At 38.2% G+C, this 18,211-nt stretch overlaps 1 protein-coding gene across 1 annotated transcript in view; it reads right to left on the reverse strand.

Annotated features, from left to right (window-relative positions):
• Positions 1 to 7,811: 7,811 nt before the first annotated feature.
• The window catches only part of LOC129776918 (arrestin domain-containing protein 3-like), a 54,907-nt gene continuing 44,507 nt past the window's right edge, over positions 7,812 to 18,211 (reverse strand). The window contains exons 7-9 of the mRNA XM_055782860.1: positions 15,865 to 16,165; positions 8,523 to 8,637; positions 7,812 to 8,374 (exon numbers count right to left, since the gene is read on the reverse strand). Of these exons, the coding sequence (XP_055638835.1) occupies positions 8,139 to 8,374; positions 8,523 to 8,637; positions 15,865 to 16,165 (652 nt within the window). The 3' untranslated portion in view covers positions 7,812 to 8,138. The remainder of the gene's footprint in view (positions 8,375 to 8,522; positions 8,638 to 15,864; positions 16,166 to 18,211) is intronic.

Raw genomic sequence — 18,211 nt, forward strand, 5'->3', positions numbered from 1 at the left:
CCCCACGAATGTTGATACACATCTGTCCGAATATTTCTATATGGGTACAACAGGTCTGGATAATTCTTCGTCAATTGCTGAGGATTGGAGTTGCACTGTTTGTCTCTCCACTAAAGCCACGAAGCTTTATTTTTTTCCTTTTTCTCCACTAAAATGGTTATTAATTTTTTTTCTTTCGTCTTCTCGTGAAGTGTATCCAAAGCATTAGGATCAGCGAGGAAGTCGCATCTCTCTGACGATGGCCTGTTGTTTTTATTTGAAGTGCAATACATTAGTTTTTGCCGTCACGCTATTGGGGGTTATTCTGAGAGTCAAGTCGGTATAAGTGATATTTTTCCCTTCGGAGTTATATGACAATTCTCACCCAATTCTAAGAGTCGAGTGACTCGAAAGTACAATGAGAAATGAAAATAGTTCATTGCACCTGGTATTTTTCTAATTACGCCGATTCTCAGAATACAAACACGTGCGCAAATTGACTGTCACGTCGTGAAGCGACTCTCGGAATAGACCCCATTGTGTTTACGTCGCAGCGTTTTTCATGCGTTGAGTTGTGTGTATATTTTTCGCTTGTATCATTTTTGTTTCTCATAGGCGGTTGCGCTCCGAGATGGAAAATGAAAGGTGGGAAGATTTTTTAAATCTGTGACGTCACAGATTTTGTTTATGTATGTTACTTTTCCACTACATAGGAAAAGTGTTGTTATTAGAAGTAAAAATAAGCAAATGAAATGAACGATCTATTTTTTTTCCCTAAATCAATGCTAGCGTTCAAAATCATAAGGTCCCGACATTCTAACAGAAACTGAAATTTCAATATTTTTGAAGTATTCTAAACTTAATTTCAATTCAATTTTACTTCTCGTTACGTCGACCAAAAACGTTAACGAACAAAGTCAGAGTTACACAATATTTTGTTCCTTTGACGGATAAACATTTGACAGAGCATGGGAAAAAGGTTGCAAGTTATTTCATGTAAAATGAACTTGAAAAATAAATTTAATTGGCTCCGTATAACTTAGATTGAGACAAAAAGTTTTCCGCTTGCGTCTTAGTTTTAGACGACTGAAGTTTTCAGCACCCTAATTGTGAAAAAGTAATTACAATTGCTGACAAAAGTCAAACTTCCATGAAGTCACTCTTGAATCCATACATAGTAGACATTAGAATACTATTTCTGAAATCAAAGAAAAAATTAAACATTTTAGTTCGTGATATGTTCTGATTTTTTCCATAATGCGAAAAATATGAATTGGAAATTTGTAATTAGCTTTTGTATATCCTCTTTCAACGTTATTCGATGACACATTCAATTTTGTACCATTTGAGTAACTGATTGGTATGCCTGGTATGTGAACTTCCTATCTTCCTGGCTACTAACACAATCAAAATTTAACACAACCAAAACCCGTGAATCTTCCCACCTTCTATTCTTCATCTCGGTTGTGCTCCACTTGCGCATCCGTTATAGCGTCTGCTGATGTGAATGTTGCACGAACGCGCTATTACCAATTGTCCTCAAAGACACCATGGGTTGTTTTCCTTCGTTGAGAATCTTTGAGAACTCTTGATGTTTCAAGAAATTTGCTGCATAGGTATCCGGATGTATCCGTAGTCTCCGATGCGATTATGGGTGCCGGAGAACTGAAAAAGGCGTCGGGTTTTCATCATCATCGGAAGACAGCCAAAAAGTTTATAATCCTTCACCCTCGTTTCGGGTGACTTCCGCTGGTTCTGAACTCCTGAGCTATTAGATGCAGAAATTCTCGCTCGGCTGCGCGATAAATATTCATTCAATCAATCTAGTTTTCGATGAACTGTGTATTGTTGATATTTTCGTCTCTTCCTTTTCTCCGAAAATTCTTTTTCTGAGAGAAAGGGATGTCGAAAATCTCTATCTCGGAAGTTCAACGAGAATGCTTTTTCGTCTCTCATTTGGTACTGAAAATATGGAGCGAAAAATCAAAGCTAACTTTACCAACATTAGTCTGTTAGAGCAGCGTCCAAACGATCTGCATTTGAACAGTATGTGAATTGTACAAATATTAATCCATCTCATGTTCACTTCACGATGAAACCCAATATTGGTGCATGTTTTCAGCTGTACTGAAGAAGTGAAAACCCATTATCGGCATCAAGGAGTCACTGAAAACGAGAGCATTTTTCGGCATAACTCACCGAAAAATAAAAAATCGGCTCTGCGTTTCTCGCGAGAATCGAAGTGAGCGTATAATATTCTCTCGCCTCCTATATTTTCAGATATGTTTCTCTGTGGGTGAAAATGGATGTTTTTCGTCTCAAATCGGCGAGCATTTCGATCTCTGATTAGATGTACCGGTAAGTTTCTTCGGTTTTACAACAGATGGCGTAACATGATTATTATTCCAGTCAATCAAATTTCCAGACATTCGTTGGAAAGCTACTGTCATTGCGCGTCTTTTTCAGTATATGGCAGAAAGTTGAAGCGTAAACAACATAGTTTTTTGCTACTTGGAATATGTCGAATTTCGTACCAACCAGAGTGTTTTTGTGGGGGAGTGTTACTTTATTACTTCAATATGAAGAAAAAAGCTGTGGAAAGTCATCGCATTTTGGCGAAAGTTGATGGTGACTATGCTCCAACTGAGTGAACGTGTCAGACGTGGTTTGAACGGTTTAAAAGTGGTAATTTTGACATGGACGACGAAGAACGTTCCGGATCGCTAAAAATGTTTGAAGATGAAGAATTGGAAGCTTTACACGATCAAGGTTCGATCACAAACGCAACAAGAACTTGCAGATACACTCAGCAAACCATATCCGATCGTTTAAAAGCAATGGTTCTGATCCGAAGGATAGGACATTGGGTGCCGTATGAATTGAAGCCACGAGACGTTGAACGCCGTTTTTCCACGTGCGAACAGTTGCTCCAACGGCATAAAAGAAAGGTTTTTTTTGCAATGAATCGTTACTGGCGATGAAAAGTGGGTCCATTACGACAATCCTAAACGTCGGGCAATGTATGGATACCCCGGCCAAGAAGGTTATGCTGTCTATTTGGTGGGACCAGCTGGGTGTGGTGCTAAACCGAATGGAACCATTACGGGGGACCACTACCGATGACAATTGATGCGTTTGAGCCGTGCACTGAAGGAAAAACGGCCATAATACGAGCAAAGACACGATAAAGTTATTTTGCAGCACGACAATGCTCGACCGCATGTCGCGAAAGCGGTCAAAACATACTTGGAAACGCTGAAATGGGAGTTCCTATCCCACCCGCCGTATTCTCCAGACCTTGCTCCGTCCGATTACTACCTTTTTCGATCGATGCAACATGGCCTGGTTGACCAGTCTTTCTCCAATTATGATGAAGTCAAAAATTGGATCGATTCGTGGATAGCCGACCAACCGGCCGATTATTCCCGCAAAGGGATCCGTGAATTGCCAGAAATATGGGAAAAAGTCGCGACTAGCGATGGGCAATATTTTAAATACTAAATTTGTAACCATTTTTGCAGAATAAAGCATTAATTTTTGAAAAAAACGAACAAACTTACCGTTACTTCTATTATGTTAAAGAAGATAGAATTAATTTTACGGTGCGCTTGTTTGTACCGCGGGTTTACGATTGCATCAATTGTAAACCCGCGGTTTACAACACACATCATACAAAAAAACTGGAAAACTCCGATAAATTTGACGGTTGTTTCGAGTAAATATGATTAGCGAATGGGCGCACCTTGTTCCATAGATCTGCCTTGAGCTCACCGTATAGTTTGATAGTTTGGCAATGATTTGCAACACATCTTGAATCGCGGATCATGTCCTCTTGGCCGGGGCCTGGAAGCGTTCAAAGCGGATTTATGCTGAAATGCTGAAGGTCGCATCAGCCGCTCATGATGAAACCAAGGGTCACATTACGGCTGTACCAGAATCTTCGATAAAAGATTAACCACCAAAACAAAAAACTCTTCACCAAAGGTGCACCGTAAGAATGCTAAAATAACCCTCAGAAGATTGTCTAATTTCAAGGGTAATAGTAAAAAATCAATCTGAAGCCAGTTCCTTGTTGCAATAAGGATTTCACGCCATTACTCAGAGGAGAGAGAAATAAAAACGCTGCTCCTCGATTTTCTCGTGAAAAAACGCATCTAATCGAGGATTGGTTGCTTTTTCTGACATTGTGGACTTCATATTAAACATGTTCAATGTCCAAGAATCTCTTAGAAGCTTGATTTCTGCCTTGCTTCCATCTTCAAAGACTTATCTTAAGCAATAAACTCTTTCCGGGCTGGTTGGTGGTTGCCAAAACGAATCATAGGTGCCACATCCGCACATATGTCTAAAGACGCGTCCACATGACGTCGAGCGGCCTTGGCCGCCCGGTAAAGCCGACTAAATGTGGACGTACCGCTCGGGCTTGCCGACGTGCCAAAAACCAACTCGAAACTAACCGAACCCAACCCGAAACAAGTGGGTCCGGTTCGAGAAAGTCGAACCAAAACAAAACGAAGTAAATTAGCGTTGACGACATTGTGCTTCGTGTGTTCGTGACGGCTTCGTACATCCGGTGGGGCTTCGGCTTCGTGCACCCGATGTGGCGTCCACATTACATAACGAACCGAATATGCCGCCTGGTACAGGCCGATCGGCATCATTCGGTATAATGTGTGGGAACTAGACTATCGTCGGCTCACCAAGAAAATAATTGTTTAGGAATTTTGTGTGTAATTTGGTTTCGCATGACAGTAGCAAAACTATCTCCACCAAGGATGACAGCTAAGCTAATCGATACCGGAAATAATAATAGAAAGGTCTTATGTTGAGACCGCAAAGCGGAGATAAGTGTGTATATCTAGTTGCTTCAAGCCATCGATATATGGTTTGATGTACGTACGTGCGTGATCCATAACCCGTATGTACAAATAGAACATTTTCGCTACGCTGAAATTCCCCTATGTCCATTGGCCCTGTTGCGATGCAACAATCACCTAATATTTTGATGCTATGATGGAAGATTGTTTGGTTGTGCAAATAATGCAGCCACGATAATAAATATAAACAAAGAGGGAGGAAACGTAAGAGGAATATTTGTGCTAGGGTATGAATAATGGATCTCTGCTGAGGCAAATACTCAGACTTTTCTTTATTCGAAGCAGTTAGAATCGCTTGTTTTCCGTCATCATAAGGGCTTCGTTGGTGTCTTTGACATTTCATCAACGCATCGAATTGAAGCTATGGCGAAGCAGGCGGTCAGGTTGTGCGCCACATAATTATTTGAGGAATATCAAGCTAAACCATAGTGAATGTCGTGCTGGAATGTTGTGAGTTATTCGAGTTCGCGTACCAATCGCAAAACTGCCTCCAACAAGGATGGCATTTGCGCTAATTTTGATCATATTAAAGCAACGCAACTCTTTTCGAGGTTGTTGAGATTAACACACAGAATTTTTATGTTTATTTAGTCACCAAGAAAGTGAATGTGGTTCTAGAATTTTGTATATGATTGGGTTTCGCTTGTCAGTAGCAAACTTTCTCCACTAAGGATAATAGCTGCGCTTATCTCAAGTATGAGAAAGTAATGCAACTTTTTTCGCGACCAGTAATAATTACAAAAGCGTTTCTTTTGAGAATAGCGCAGAATGATGTGAATTGTTTATATTTTTAGTCGCTTCAAGCCACCATCTGTATGCATGCTATGTTGAATGCTTGTTTGGTACTGGTTCGTTTTCGTTGTGCGAGCGATGTCTAGAGGTGCGATTCGACTGAGACAATACTACATAAGATGTCATCGTTAACTGATTGTATAATAAAAAAAACATTTCAGGACGATCAAACCATTCTACCAAACAGTTATTTCTGAAATTTCACAGCATTCTAAAATAATATCGGAAGTTATTAATAAACAACTTGAACAAAATAACAGCGTAGTTCTACGTCACCAATGTGGTCGTGTCTTGGACATAACCTCCTATAATTTTTTAAAATTATGTTTCTATGTTTAGTGGGTGATATTGAAAAATAAATTCTGATGCACATCAGTCTTGTAAATCCATTGCATTATTACATATTACTTCGCAGTAACGCATTGAAACTCAAGACTACGGGTCATATATTAATAATGAGCGTTACTCTAAAGATGCACAAGGGAAACGAACAAATTATTAACACCGATATGTTTCACTTTTTTTAAATACAGCAAGGTAAAAATAGATAAATCTTTTATAATAAGTACGGATCGGGACGACCTTACGATGAAACTGTGGAGTAAAATGGATAAGCATGGATCGAGACGATCGCACAAACGGGTACGGTTCAGGACGGCTCAGTACAAAAGAAAATGGAAATAAATGCAGATCGGGATAACCGTGTGGTGTAAAAATGTAAGTAAAAATATTTGCGGATCGGAACGACCGCGCACGGCGGATATCGGCATTTTCTATGACTTGACAATGGAATCAGCCGGCATCTCGTCCCAAGCCTCGACCACCCAAAACATAGCATCCTTAATGTTGATTCGCCTTACACACGTCTTCTAACTCTCCTTGGCCTCCAAAAAGCTCACGCATGAGCTTTTGCTTGTAGCTGGACATGACCATTTGAATGATATTTTGATCCATGGGTTGTAACAAGGCGATGAACACTTGTTTTCGATTTTCAAAACATAACTCCTTTTCCCAGGACGCGCCAGACAATTTATGGCTACGACACTGCAATATACAAATAAATCATAGTTGTTTTCCTTTTTTTTAAATTTCTTAAATTTCATTTTTTATGATTCGATTATCCGGAGTGAAAAAAAAATCAATACTCCGGATAATCGAGTCCGACCTGTATACCGAATGTGGTTTGAACCACGAGAGCGGATGTAAGTCGTGACTTTATTCATGTAATGAATAGACTTATGTTCAACCACTACTCGTGGTTTTCCACAGAATAAATCATGTTCAATGCATTTCCACGGAATAAATCATGTTCAATGCAATTTCTGTCGGTGTGAAAACGGTTACGATGACATCGATCTCGCAGTTTTATAACGTACGGATAATTACGCAGTCAGAGAGCATCTTCCGAATACCCCTGAAGCCTAAGGAAGACAACTATCTGTTCCTATCAGTTACTTGTTGGAAATTCGCGATGTCTCCTACATGAAGTCGATTAATCTGAAAGTCATGTTGGTATAAATAAGATTTTTCCATTCGGAGTTACCGTTCTGAATCATATTTCGGACACACTTTGTTCTAATATCTTGAATTGCTTAATGCACAGATGATATAACTATAAAATTAATATCACAATTGCTTCATTAGAGTCATCCCTTGGTTTCACTATCATTTCATATGAGAACTACATTTTAATTATAACATAATCGGCAAAAGTCTGACAACACTACTCATTATCGTTTGTGTTTGATGTTTGCCTAGCGTGAGCACATAGAATTTACTCGTTCATAAATATTTAAATTTCTCCCGTGTTCCATCAGTTCTCATCATCGTTAACAGTTTACAGTTAACAGTTAACAGTTTACTGTGATTGCTTGGTAAGTGTTTCGCAGTTGACTATAAAATATAATCAAGTGTCCAAAAAATTACAAAATAAAATGTCCGAAATTTGAATTCAGTCTGTCCGAAATTTGATTTAGTGTCCGAAGTTTGATTCTTATTAAATTATTTAAACAAACATTAAACTAACGACTCCGCAAAGGTCCTGCGATTGAGCTTTACAAATAAACAATTTGTAGAAAAAATAGGTCTGGATTTAGAAAGGGGAAACATTCTTTCATAAATGGAAATAGGTGATTAAGTTTTTGTTTTATTTATTATTGCTCCAAATTCTCTGTTAATATCGCACGATGAAACATTCTGGGCAGATTCAATACGGTTTACTGATCTTTTCATACAAACAAGTTTTTAAAATTACAAAGACACAATGGGGAAGTAATTTGTTGATTTAGTTCACTAGGTTTGAACTTTTTGTAAGAAAAGGTACACTCTATTTGGAACAAGACAATGCAATGTGTGTGAAACAAATTCGGTGAAGTTAACGTTTCAGTAACTGCTCTCTTGGCCAATATGCCAGAGGTGTTGGACACTTGATTTGATGATTTCCGTTCGACAGTTTCCTCCACACGACTTATCGTCACCCGACTAGGTCGATTATTTCCTGTGTATCTCTGCGATTTCGACATCGCAAGATTTTTTGCGATTGGTACGCCCTGCCGCACGAGCAGATATTTGCTGGGAGCTACGGATCACAGTGAGGTACACCGGTCGAAATACAGGCCCAAGATCACGGTATTCGTTGTCGCTCACGTTACATCCATCATATACTTCTCCGAGCAGGAATTCCGGCCCGATATAAATGCCGCCCTCCACATGATCGATCGCGACGTCTAAAAGAAAGATAGTGTAAGATATTAGCCAGCGCAAACAATACAGTACTCGCTCGCAACCCATTTGCGTGATAAAATCAATTTTGGTTGTACAAAAGACTTCAACATGAGATGACTCTTGAGTAATTTGAATATTTACATATCTTACCGTATCCGATGTGCGGTTGCAGGTTGCTATTTGGAATTCGAAACGGCACGGTACCGATTGTAATGGGAAAATTGATGTGCAAATCGTCTCCAGATTTTTCAAACTCCAAACATGCCTGCAACGATAAAACATGTGTTGCCCCAGGTCAGACACATCAATTTCAGGAGAAATATTCGACATGGTTTGCATAGAATCAAGAATGCAATCTATTTCCAGAGGTAAATCCTTGAAAGGAATGGGAATATTGATCCATAATATTGCATTTCTACCTTTCTGAATCACATTTCGGACGCTTTATGCACAGGTATTATCTGATAATCTGATGACAGGTATTGATAATTTCATCAAATTAGTTCAATATACTTTCAAGCATTCTATTGTGGTACCTATTTGATTGAAAACATAAAAGATTATCGAATAGAAATGTTTCTCAATTGGAGCGAATTCGAATCAAACTTCGGAAACTATTTATGAAAAAAATCAAATTTCGGACACTCTATTTCCATAACGTTTGTTATCGTTTTAAGCTCAATTTATTTTCCTGTACAATTGTTATTGCAATAAAATCATAAAAAATGCAAAAATAACAACGACTTCTTCTTCTTCTTCAATGGCACTAACGTTCCTAGAGGAACTTCGCCGTCTCAACGTAGTATTACTTGCGTCATTTTTATTAGTACTTAGTTGAGATTTCTATGCCAAATAACACGCCTTGAATGCATTCTGAGTGGCAAGCTCTAGAATACGCGTGATCACAGTGCAAGTCGGAGGAAATTTCTTTGACGAAAAATTCCCCCGACCAGAACGGGAATCGAACCCGAACACCCGGCATGTTAGTTATGACGCTAACCACTCGGCCAAGGGAGCACATAACAACGACTTGTTCTGTTTAAAAATGTACTGCAACCTTCCATGCACACACAAATGTCTTGAAATTGTATTCAAACATTGATGGCTTGTAAACTTGTACTAAAACTTTTACCACTTTACCACTCCGAATTGAAATAATGTTCAAAAACCTCTTTTGTGATAATTGCAACCATTGACCCCTTCTTCTGTTTTCCTCCAAAATGCCTGTCGTTTATTGGTGTTTCTCAATGTTGTAGCTTCATGGTTTAAAATCCCCCTTATTCCAGACGGCGAGTGACGTGAGATAGCAAAATTTCTCGCTTTAATGTGGAAGCTATCTTACTTTTCAACTTCTTTTTGATACCCGAGTCGATAACATATGAGGACACGACTTCAAATCTTACCTACTAATAAACTAATGTCACGCCATTCGCCTACGGGAATGCAGTGACTTGAGCCATCTCACCTCATTCCGCGCGGAATGAAGGGGAATACCTCAAGTTTTTGGCGCTTCGTTATTTCAATCAACTTTTTCACAGGTTCTGCGTCTTTATTCAACATATCCCAGGACTCGCTTGTGGCCACCGTGACTGGAGTTAATGAGCTTCCAGAATACACGGCAGCATAGGGAAGATTCAACGTTTCTTCTGTTAGAAGTTCATCTAAAGGGTGTGTCACATCAAATTGTATCACGGAAAAAACGCTGTAGAAATTTAATTTTTAGGAATTATAAAGCTTTCGCTTATAATCAGATAAGAGTGTATAGATCACGTTGGCCATGCTTCACTGTCAATTTTTCGTAAATTTGGAAAAATGTCGTCGAACGAAAAAGAGCGTCGTGAATTAATCCTGCGCACTCATTTCGAGAATCCGGAGTTGTCACATCGGGACATCGGTAAGATGCTGGGAATCGTCCAATCCACGGTCAGCAGAGTACTAAAACGTGACTTCGAGAACCTAACCATCGACCGGAAGGTGAAGAACGGCAAAAATGGATGCTCCGTCAGTGAAAAAGATCACAAGCGCGTAGTTAAGCAGTTTAGACGTGATCCGAGAAGTTCGGTCCGGGATGTCGCCAATAAGCTGAATTTGTCAAGTTCATTCGTCCAGCGGACCAAGCAGCGGGAGGGCCGGCGTACATACAAGGTTCAGAAGGCTCCTAACCGCGACGAAAGGCAAAACATGGTGGGGAAGACGCGAGCCCGGAAGCTGTACACCGAAATGCTGACGAAGCCGCATTGCCTGATAATGGACGACGAAACCTACGTCAAAGCGGACTTTCGTCAGCTGCCGGGCCTGTTGTTCTTCTCCGCAGAGGACAAATTCAGCGTTCCGGAGAAGATTTGCAAGCAGAAACTATCCAAGTTTGCCAAAAAGTACATGGTGTGGCAAGCGATCTGCTCTTGCGGAAAGCGGAGCGCCGTGATGACCGGCACGGTAAACGGGCAGGTTTACCTTAAGGAGTGCCTTCAGAAGCGCTTACTACCACTATTGAAGCAGCACGAGGGCCCGACCATTTTCTGGCCGGATCTCGCTTCGTGCCACTATTCAAAGGACGTGTTGCTCACGTGTTGCTCACGTGGTACGAAGCCAACGGGATCACCTTCGTGCCAAAGGAAATTAACCCGCCCAACGCGCCGGAGATTCGCCCAATAGAGAAATATTGGGCGATTATGAAGCAGGCCCTCCGGAAGAACTCAAAAGTTGTCAAATCGGAGGCGGACTTCAAGAGAAAATGGATTTCTGTTCAAAAAAAAACTACAACCTGACGTTGTACAGAACCTTATGGACGGGGTAAAGAGGAAGGTGCGAGCATATGGGCTTGGGCTCGAAGTATGAATAAAAAGAAAATGCCAAAAGTTGTTTAATAGTTTTTATTTTACTGTCTAAAATTTTCAAAAGGATCGGTCTACTGGACGAATTTCTACAGCGTTTTTTCCGTGATGCAATTTGATGTGACACACCCTTTAGTTGCATATTGTCCACTAATTATCCAGAGTCGCTCATATCTATCTACTGATCTGTAGTTGAAGACATGTGTATTATTTACACAAGATTTCAAAATATGTTGGTGCATTATATGAATCTACACTTTGAATCCATAATAAGCCTGAAAACTCACATTGTAGTATCACCAATTTCAAGTGTCCGAAATATGAATCGTAGGGAAAAAGTTCGATTCAAATTGCGGACATTTTATTTTGTAATTTTTTGAAGAAAACTTTCATTATGCTTGATTAGTTTTAATAATCAACTGCGAAACACTTACCAAGCAATATCAGTAAATTGATAACCATGATGAGAACTGATGAAACACGAGAGAAATTTAAATATGATGAACGGTTCAATTCTACATGCTCACGCTAAGCGAACGTCAAACGCAATCGATAATGAGTAGCGCTGTTAGTTTTTTACCTACTATGTTATAATTCAAATGTTATTTTCATTTAGTGAGATGTTAATTCTATAGTTATATCATCAGGGTATTAAGCATTTCAAGATATAATTACAAAGTGTCCGAAATATGAAGCTGTCCGCAATATAATTCAGAACGGTATATGATTGCACATTCTTTTTCGGAAACGAATAACAACATTTTATGTGTTCACATTTTGCAAAAAGAAACATATATTAGGTTTTTTTTTCAATTAAAGACCAACAATATCGCATTTCAGTGTGTAGCTAAATCAACTAATTAATGATTTTTACGAACGATTGAGAAAATAGAACATTATGAAAATGATTCACATTATATTTATTGCAAAAACCCACGATTTTTCGCTTCATAATTTTCTACACTAAAGTGGCGAACCAGCCAGCCAGTACAGTGTATCAATACCTTTGACACTTAAGCCGAGTTCAGATGGTGCGAGTAAGCATACGAGTCGGTCTAGTCAGTTACTGCAGTGCAGCTACTCACACCGTGTGAACACATCATGCCTGTTATGTTCATGTGTGATCCGGTGATAGTTTTCTTGAGAATCTCTAATATAGAATCATTATCAGGCACAATTTTCATTCAAAATTCACTCACAACTTGCAAAAAAAGTATTGTTCTAAGAAACAGAATACATATTCGATTTAAAAAAGTACATTTTCATTCATTATTTTAATTTTTGAAGCGTATTTATTCCACCTGCAAATCGATTATCATTTTCATTTCACGAAATAAATAAAATTTAAAAAAATCTTTTAGGCTATCATTTATAGCATCACATACTTCCAGAATTATCTTAGCTATGGATGCTTTCGAGATTCTAAAAAATATCGACAACAATCTGAACGATATTCCAGAAGAAAGGCACATCAATGTCATTTCTAATTTCACTCTTTCAGGTACAGCATCCCTCATGAGTGTATCTTGGCGTTGTATTTGTGGAGCAATTATATCTAACAGTTTTTCCACTTGTTCAGGTGTTATTCTCAACACTGCTCTGTAATCTCGGGGATCCTCATCGTAGAGTTCCTTCAATATTGTATTTGTTGCTCCTTTTTTTTGCATCCAATTCCTGGCCCGAATCCTTTTTTCTTTCTGCTTTTTCGGATAGTACCTTCAGTTCAAAGAAATTCAGCACAAAGTATGTATTTTTAAACACGATTTTTTGTCTAACAAAAAAGCTAAACTAAAATTCTTAATGAATTTTCAGTTAGTTTCCATCTTGAAATTTTTGAAATTTTTCTCATTTTTTTATGTCTAAAATAGCTTCCGACATTCTGAATGACAAATTCGGGTTATGTTTTCAAAACTGAAATTTTTGAAATTTTTCTCATTTTTTTATGTGTAAAATAGCTTCCGACATTCTGAATGACAAATTCGGGTTATGTTTTCAAAACTGCTCTGCTGATTCGTTAATGATATCTGGTTGCACTTGCAAGCGTAGTTGGTGGGCATCTGTTAATAAAAGAAGGAGTAGATAATCAAATTGCTTTCAAAACAAAATGTTTGTTTTTTGTCGGTGGAGTGTCCGTCTTACCCGACATGATTAGTATTTTATTTTCGTCGGAGTAAAAATGAGAAATTTCCACCGCTGATTCGATAAACTGGAAGAGAAGAGATAGTAAAATATCCACGTAACGAAAAATACCCCAAAAAATTACTCGATAACAATGAGAATCTTATTTTCTGCAGACGGAAATTTACATCGAGCTGCTATTTGTAGATTACTTTTTTGTTTCTATTTACAAGTTTAACAGAAAGCCAGCTAGGTGCACAAAGTAAAGACCCATTTATACGTTGCTAGTAGCTGACTTGACAATGAGCAGCTACTGACCCGGTGGACTCGCTTGACAATTGGTTGACTCGCCTTGTCCGTTCACACAGTGTGAGCTGCTGTCGAGAAACTAGATAGTACGGCACGGGTTTACCAGGGAAGTCAGGCGATTTTTCAAATGTCCATCAAATAGTCAGAAACAGCAATCAGGTCCGAATTTGTCAATCATTTGTCCGAAATCGACTTCCTTATTGGCAGTTTTCATCTTAGGTTTTCAGTTGAATGTATCATCACACAATTTTATAGCGTAACACACACTGATCGTGTTTAAAAATACATATTTTGTGCTGAATTTCTTTGAACTGAAGGTACTATCCAAAAAAGCAGAAAGAAAAAAAGGATTCGGGCCAGGAATTGGATGCAAAAAAAAGGAGCAACAAATACAATATTGAAGGAACTCTACGATGAGGATCCCCGAGATTACAGAGCAGTGTTGAGAATAACACCTGAACAAGTGGAAAAACTGTTGGATGTAATTGCTGTTTGTTTTGTTTTTTTTTATCCCATTTATTTATTTATTAGGCTCATTAGCATTTTAGCTGTAACAGAGCCGGGTTTTAATCGTGTACATGTACATATGTTTATGTTTCTATAAACTGTAAATTTTGTTTTGTTTTGTTTAACACAATGTTCCATTTTAAGGCATATTTGAAGACCTTCAAAACTTATCGAGTACATAAACGTGAATTTTCAGTTAGTGTCCATCTTTCCCGCCAAGTGTCCGTTGTTCCCGACTTAATATTATTTTTTCAAAAATGCCGGACACATTCATTTTTTAAAATTTGTGCTTCATAGACAAATTTTATTATAAAAAGAGACCTAGACTATCAATTTGTGGTAAGATAGCTATATATTTTTTTGTGAAATTCACGGAAAAATCAGCTTTTACTCAGGGTGTCCGTCTTTACCACCCTTCCCCTACTTTCGGGTACCTGTTGCATTCGGGTATTTGTCACACTCGGATGAATGTCTTTCGAGTGGTTGTTGTTTGGGTAAATGTGACACAATGTAATATACGTATATTATTTGTTTTTTTGAATATCAAGGAAGAATCAAATGTTTGATTCATCCCCTTAAAGTCAGAAAATACCTTTCTAACATAGAAAAAATCTAATTCGCTCAGGAGGCGATAGAAGATCATATTTGATGAACATTCTACTACGCATATGTTCGAATTTCAACAATGACAGAGTTTTTTTTCCAAAAACGTTTATCTATCAGACTCAATTACTTGCGTTTACAGAGTCAAATTTCACCTTAAAATAAATCTTATTTGCTATACAATCATGTGTGAAATGCTCAGCATCATGGATGATGAAACCTACTTAAAACTGGACTACAAAACTGTTCCTTTTACACTGTAATGCAAGGAACAGAAGTCCCGGACGCGAAGTCAATTTTTTGTGTAAATATCGGGAAGAAAGTACTGGTTTGGCAAGAAATTTGCTAATATGGTATAAAATCATCTCCTTCTTTCACTCTCGGGAATACGAATGACGAAGTTTATCGTAAGGAATTTGGAACAAAATACCGATGGAAATCGTGCGATCCGCCTGCGACGGGTTTGAAAAACGTTTGAAGCTGGCTAACAAGGTTGAAGGCTGTGTTATTCCGAAACACATGCTGTAAACCAATCAAATCAATAACCAATAAAATCTGAGTATCTAATGTTAAATGATCGAAGTTTGAATTTCTACGGGAATATATTGGGCACGGTGTATAAAATCGAGTTTGAAGGTGATGAATACGCAATTCCACTAGGTTAATCATAACTTGATTACTATCATTATTAAGCCACTTCTGGTTTGACACAAAGACAGGCTACATGTAATGTGGAATGTTCCGTTCATTGACAGTATAAAATTGTCCAGCAAACACTTGTTTCTCATATGTCGAATACACCTCGCGCCAATTATCGAAACCAATTGCTGATAATTGATGGAAAATTTCCTTTGTGGTACCTGATAATGGGGATTGAATTAAACATTTATTAAACTACATAAGGAATAGATCAGATGCTATCATTTTCATAGTAATCAACTCTCGTTTGTCCACGTTATTCGCTGCGGCGAAACGGTAGCCACAGAACGTGACAAGTCAGAGTTCAAATAATTTGTTTCCACAGACTTCTCTCGCTTCTTGCATGGGATGAGCATTGTTTTGCATAATTGTGTTCATCGAGACTTGTGGCTTGCCAAAGGGGTTTCCGTGTCTAGACTTACCGTTAGAGTGTAGTAGATTTGCACCAGACGGCAGACACCCATTAGCGTCGTAGGCACCGTCGGTATTCGCACGTTGGCACAGGTATCGTGGTGGTTCTTTGGTGTAACAAGCTCCCCGATATGCTCAAGCACCAGATGTTGTACTTCCTTCGTCACTCCGAGTACTCCTCGTTCGACGAAAAACTCGCAGAACTGTACCAAGCGTACCTTCAGCTTGACGCTTTCCTCGCCCTGGTTGTCGATGGTGGACTTGAGCTTGAGTGTTTCCCCGCAGCAAAACGCAGTTCGATCCATTGAGCAACTGGGAGATAGACAGAAATTATGTAAACTCGGTGGTTGCTGTATGATTCTTGCTTTTATACATCAGTTTTGAAAGTTTACCTATGAGCAATCAAATAAAGTTAAGAACTAATCCATTGATTAACATTAAAGCGAAAGTAGCTAGCACCAAGCGCCCCCACCATTTACCGCATAATGGGTACTCATGGTGAAAGAATAATCGATTTTCAACTGCGAGAATCCTTCAAAAAATTAACAATGAAAAACACAATATTCCCATTTTCAACGTTTATTACCTTTTGATCGGCGTGTCAAGACCCATGTTTCTTTCACGATGGTATATATTTTCTACGACCATTCTCATTATTTAGCAGCGCATAAAATAGGATATATTAAATGGCTCTCCGGAGGACAAAGAAAAGCATAGATAGATTAATTGATACTACATTTTGGAGCGCGAAAATAAATATTTTATTGTTTGGATGATATCAACATCTTGACTGTGTGTAGCTTTATGTGGTCCCAATATTATGTTGGGAAGAAAACCCCTACTCTAACGTAAACTTCAAGAGATAATATGGAATAGAGTTGTCATTTCGACCACTCTTATAGAAATCCTCTTTCCTATTGACAAAAAATGGAAGATTTTTTGAAGCTTCTTCTGAGAAAGAAGAAGATTTTCTTCTGAACTCTTCTGAGAAGATTTTGAGAAAAAAGATTTTGTAGACTAACACAATTTTTTGCCATCCATCTCAATAGCAAATCCAATTAACCTTATCAACCACCTTTCATTTGATTCCTAGAACCTTCCTGTAGGACCTTCCCATACAAAAATATTTTTGTTTGAATGAAAAATTACTCCTCAATCTTTGATGATGAATTATTCAAAAAACAAATTTTAAATAAATCCCGTACAAGCTTAATTTGTTGCTTTGAAAAAAAAATATATATTCGAATTTTTTTTAATGTCGATACAAAATGCGTACCCTTTAATGAACGAGTCGTAACTTTCAAGAGTGTTTGTATATGTGGAAATGCGTATGTGTATGTGTGGGTATCATCACTCATTAGAATCCTCGTACCTACACCCAAACGAGCATTGGCAAAAAACATTTCATCTTTGGCAGAAATGATGCCATTTAGTGTGCTGGAGAGTCAAATGCGCAAATAATGAGCTGTTTTAAAAGCTTAAAAATGGTTTGTATGTACCGTTCTGAATCATATTTCGGACACTTTGTTCTAATATCTTGAAATGCCCTGCACTGACGATATAACCATAATTTTAATATCACAATTGCTTCTTTAGAGTGATCCCTTGGTTTCACTATCACTTCATTTGAGAATAACATTTGAATTATTACATAGTAGGAAAATAATCAACAGCACCACTTATTATCGTTTGTGTTTGACGTTTGTTTAGCGTGAGCACGTAGAATTTACCCGTTCATAAATATTTAAATTTCTTCCGTGTTTCAACAGTTCTCATCTTCGTTCACAGTTTACTGTGATTGCTTGGTAAGTGTTTCGCAGTTGACTATAAAATATAATCAAGTGTAATGGAATTTTCGTCCATAAAATTACAAAACAAAGTGTCTGAAATTTGAATTCAATCTGTCCGAAATTTTATTTAGTGTCCGAAGATTGATTCTTATTCCCTTCATATGAAAAGCATTTTATTCGATGATTTTCTTATGTTTTCAATCAAATAGGTACCAAAGTAAAAAGCTTAAAAGCATATTGAGCTAATTTATTAAAAATATCTACCAAATAATACCTGTGCCTTAAGCGTCCGAAATATGATTCGGAACGGTATGCGTGCAGACATCTCTTTCTGTTTTCTTTCCTCATTTCATTTGGGATTGTGCCAAAAAAAAAAGTCCATACGACGTCAATGGGGAACGAACCGAGGCCGGCTGGAATGCAAAGCTATTTTAAACAACCACACTATCCACATGGCTAATGATGTTTCAGCAGTTGTTCAGCAAACACGCGATAATATTGCACCTGATTATAAAATGAAGTTGGGAAGTGTTTTCTAAGAGTAAAAAAGGAGCGCATAAAGGAGAAC

This window comes from Toxorhynchites rutilus, chromosome 3, assembly GCF_029784135.1.
Source record: "Toxorhynchites rutilus septentrionalis strain SRP chromosome 3, ASM2978413v1, whole genome shotgun sequence".
In the NCBI taxonomy this organism is placed as follows: Eukaryota; Metazoa; Arthropoda; class Insecta; order Diptera; family Culicidae; genus Toxorhynchites; species Toxorhynchites rutilus.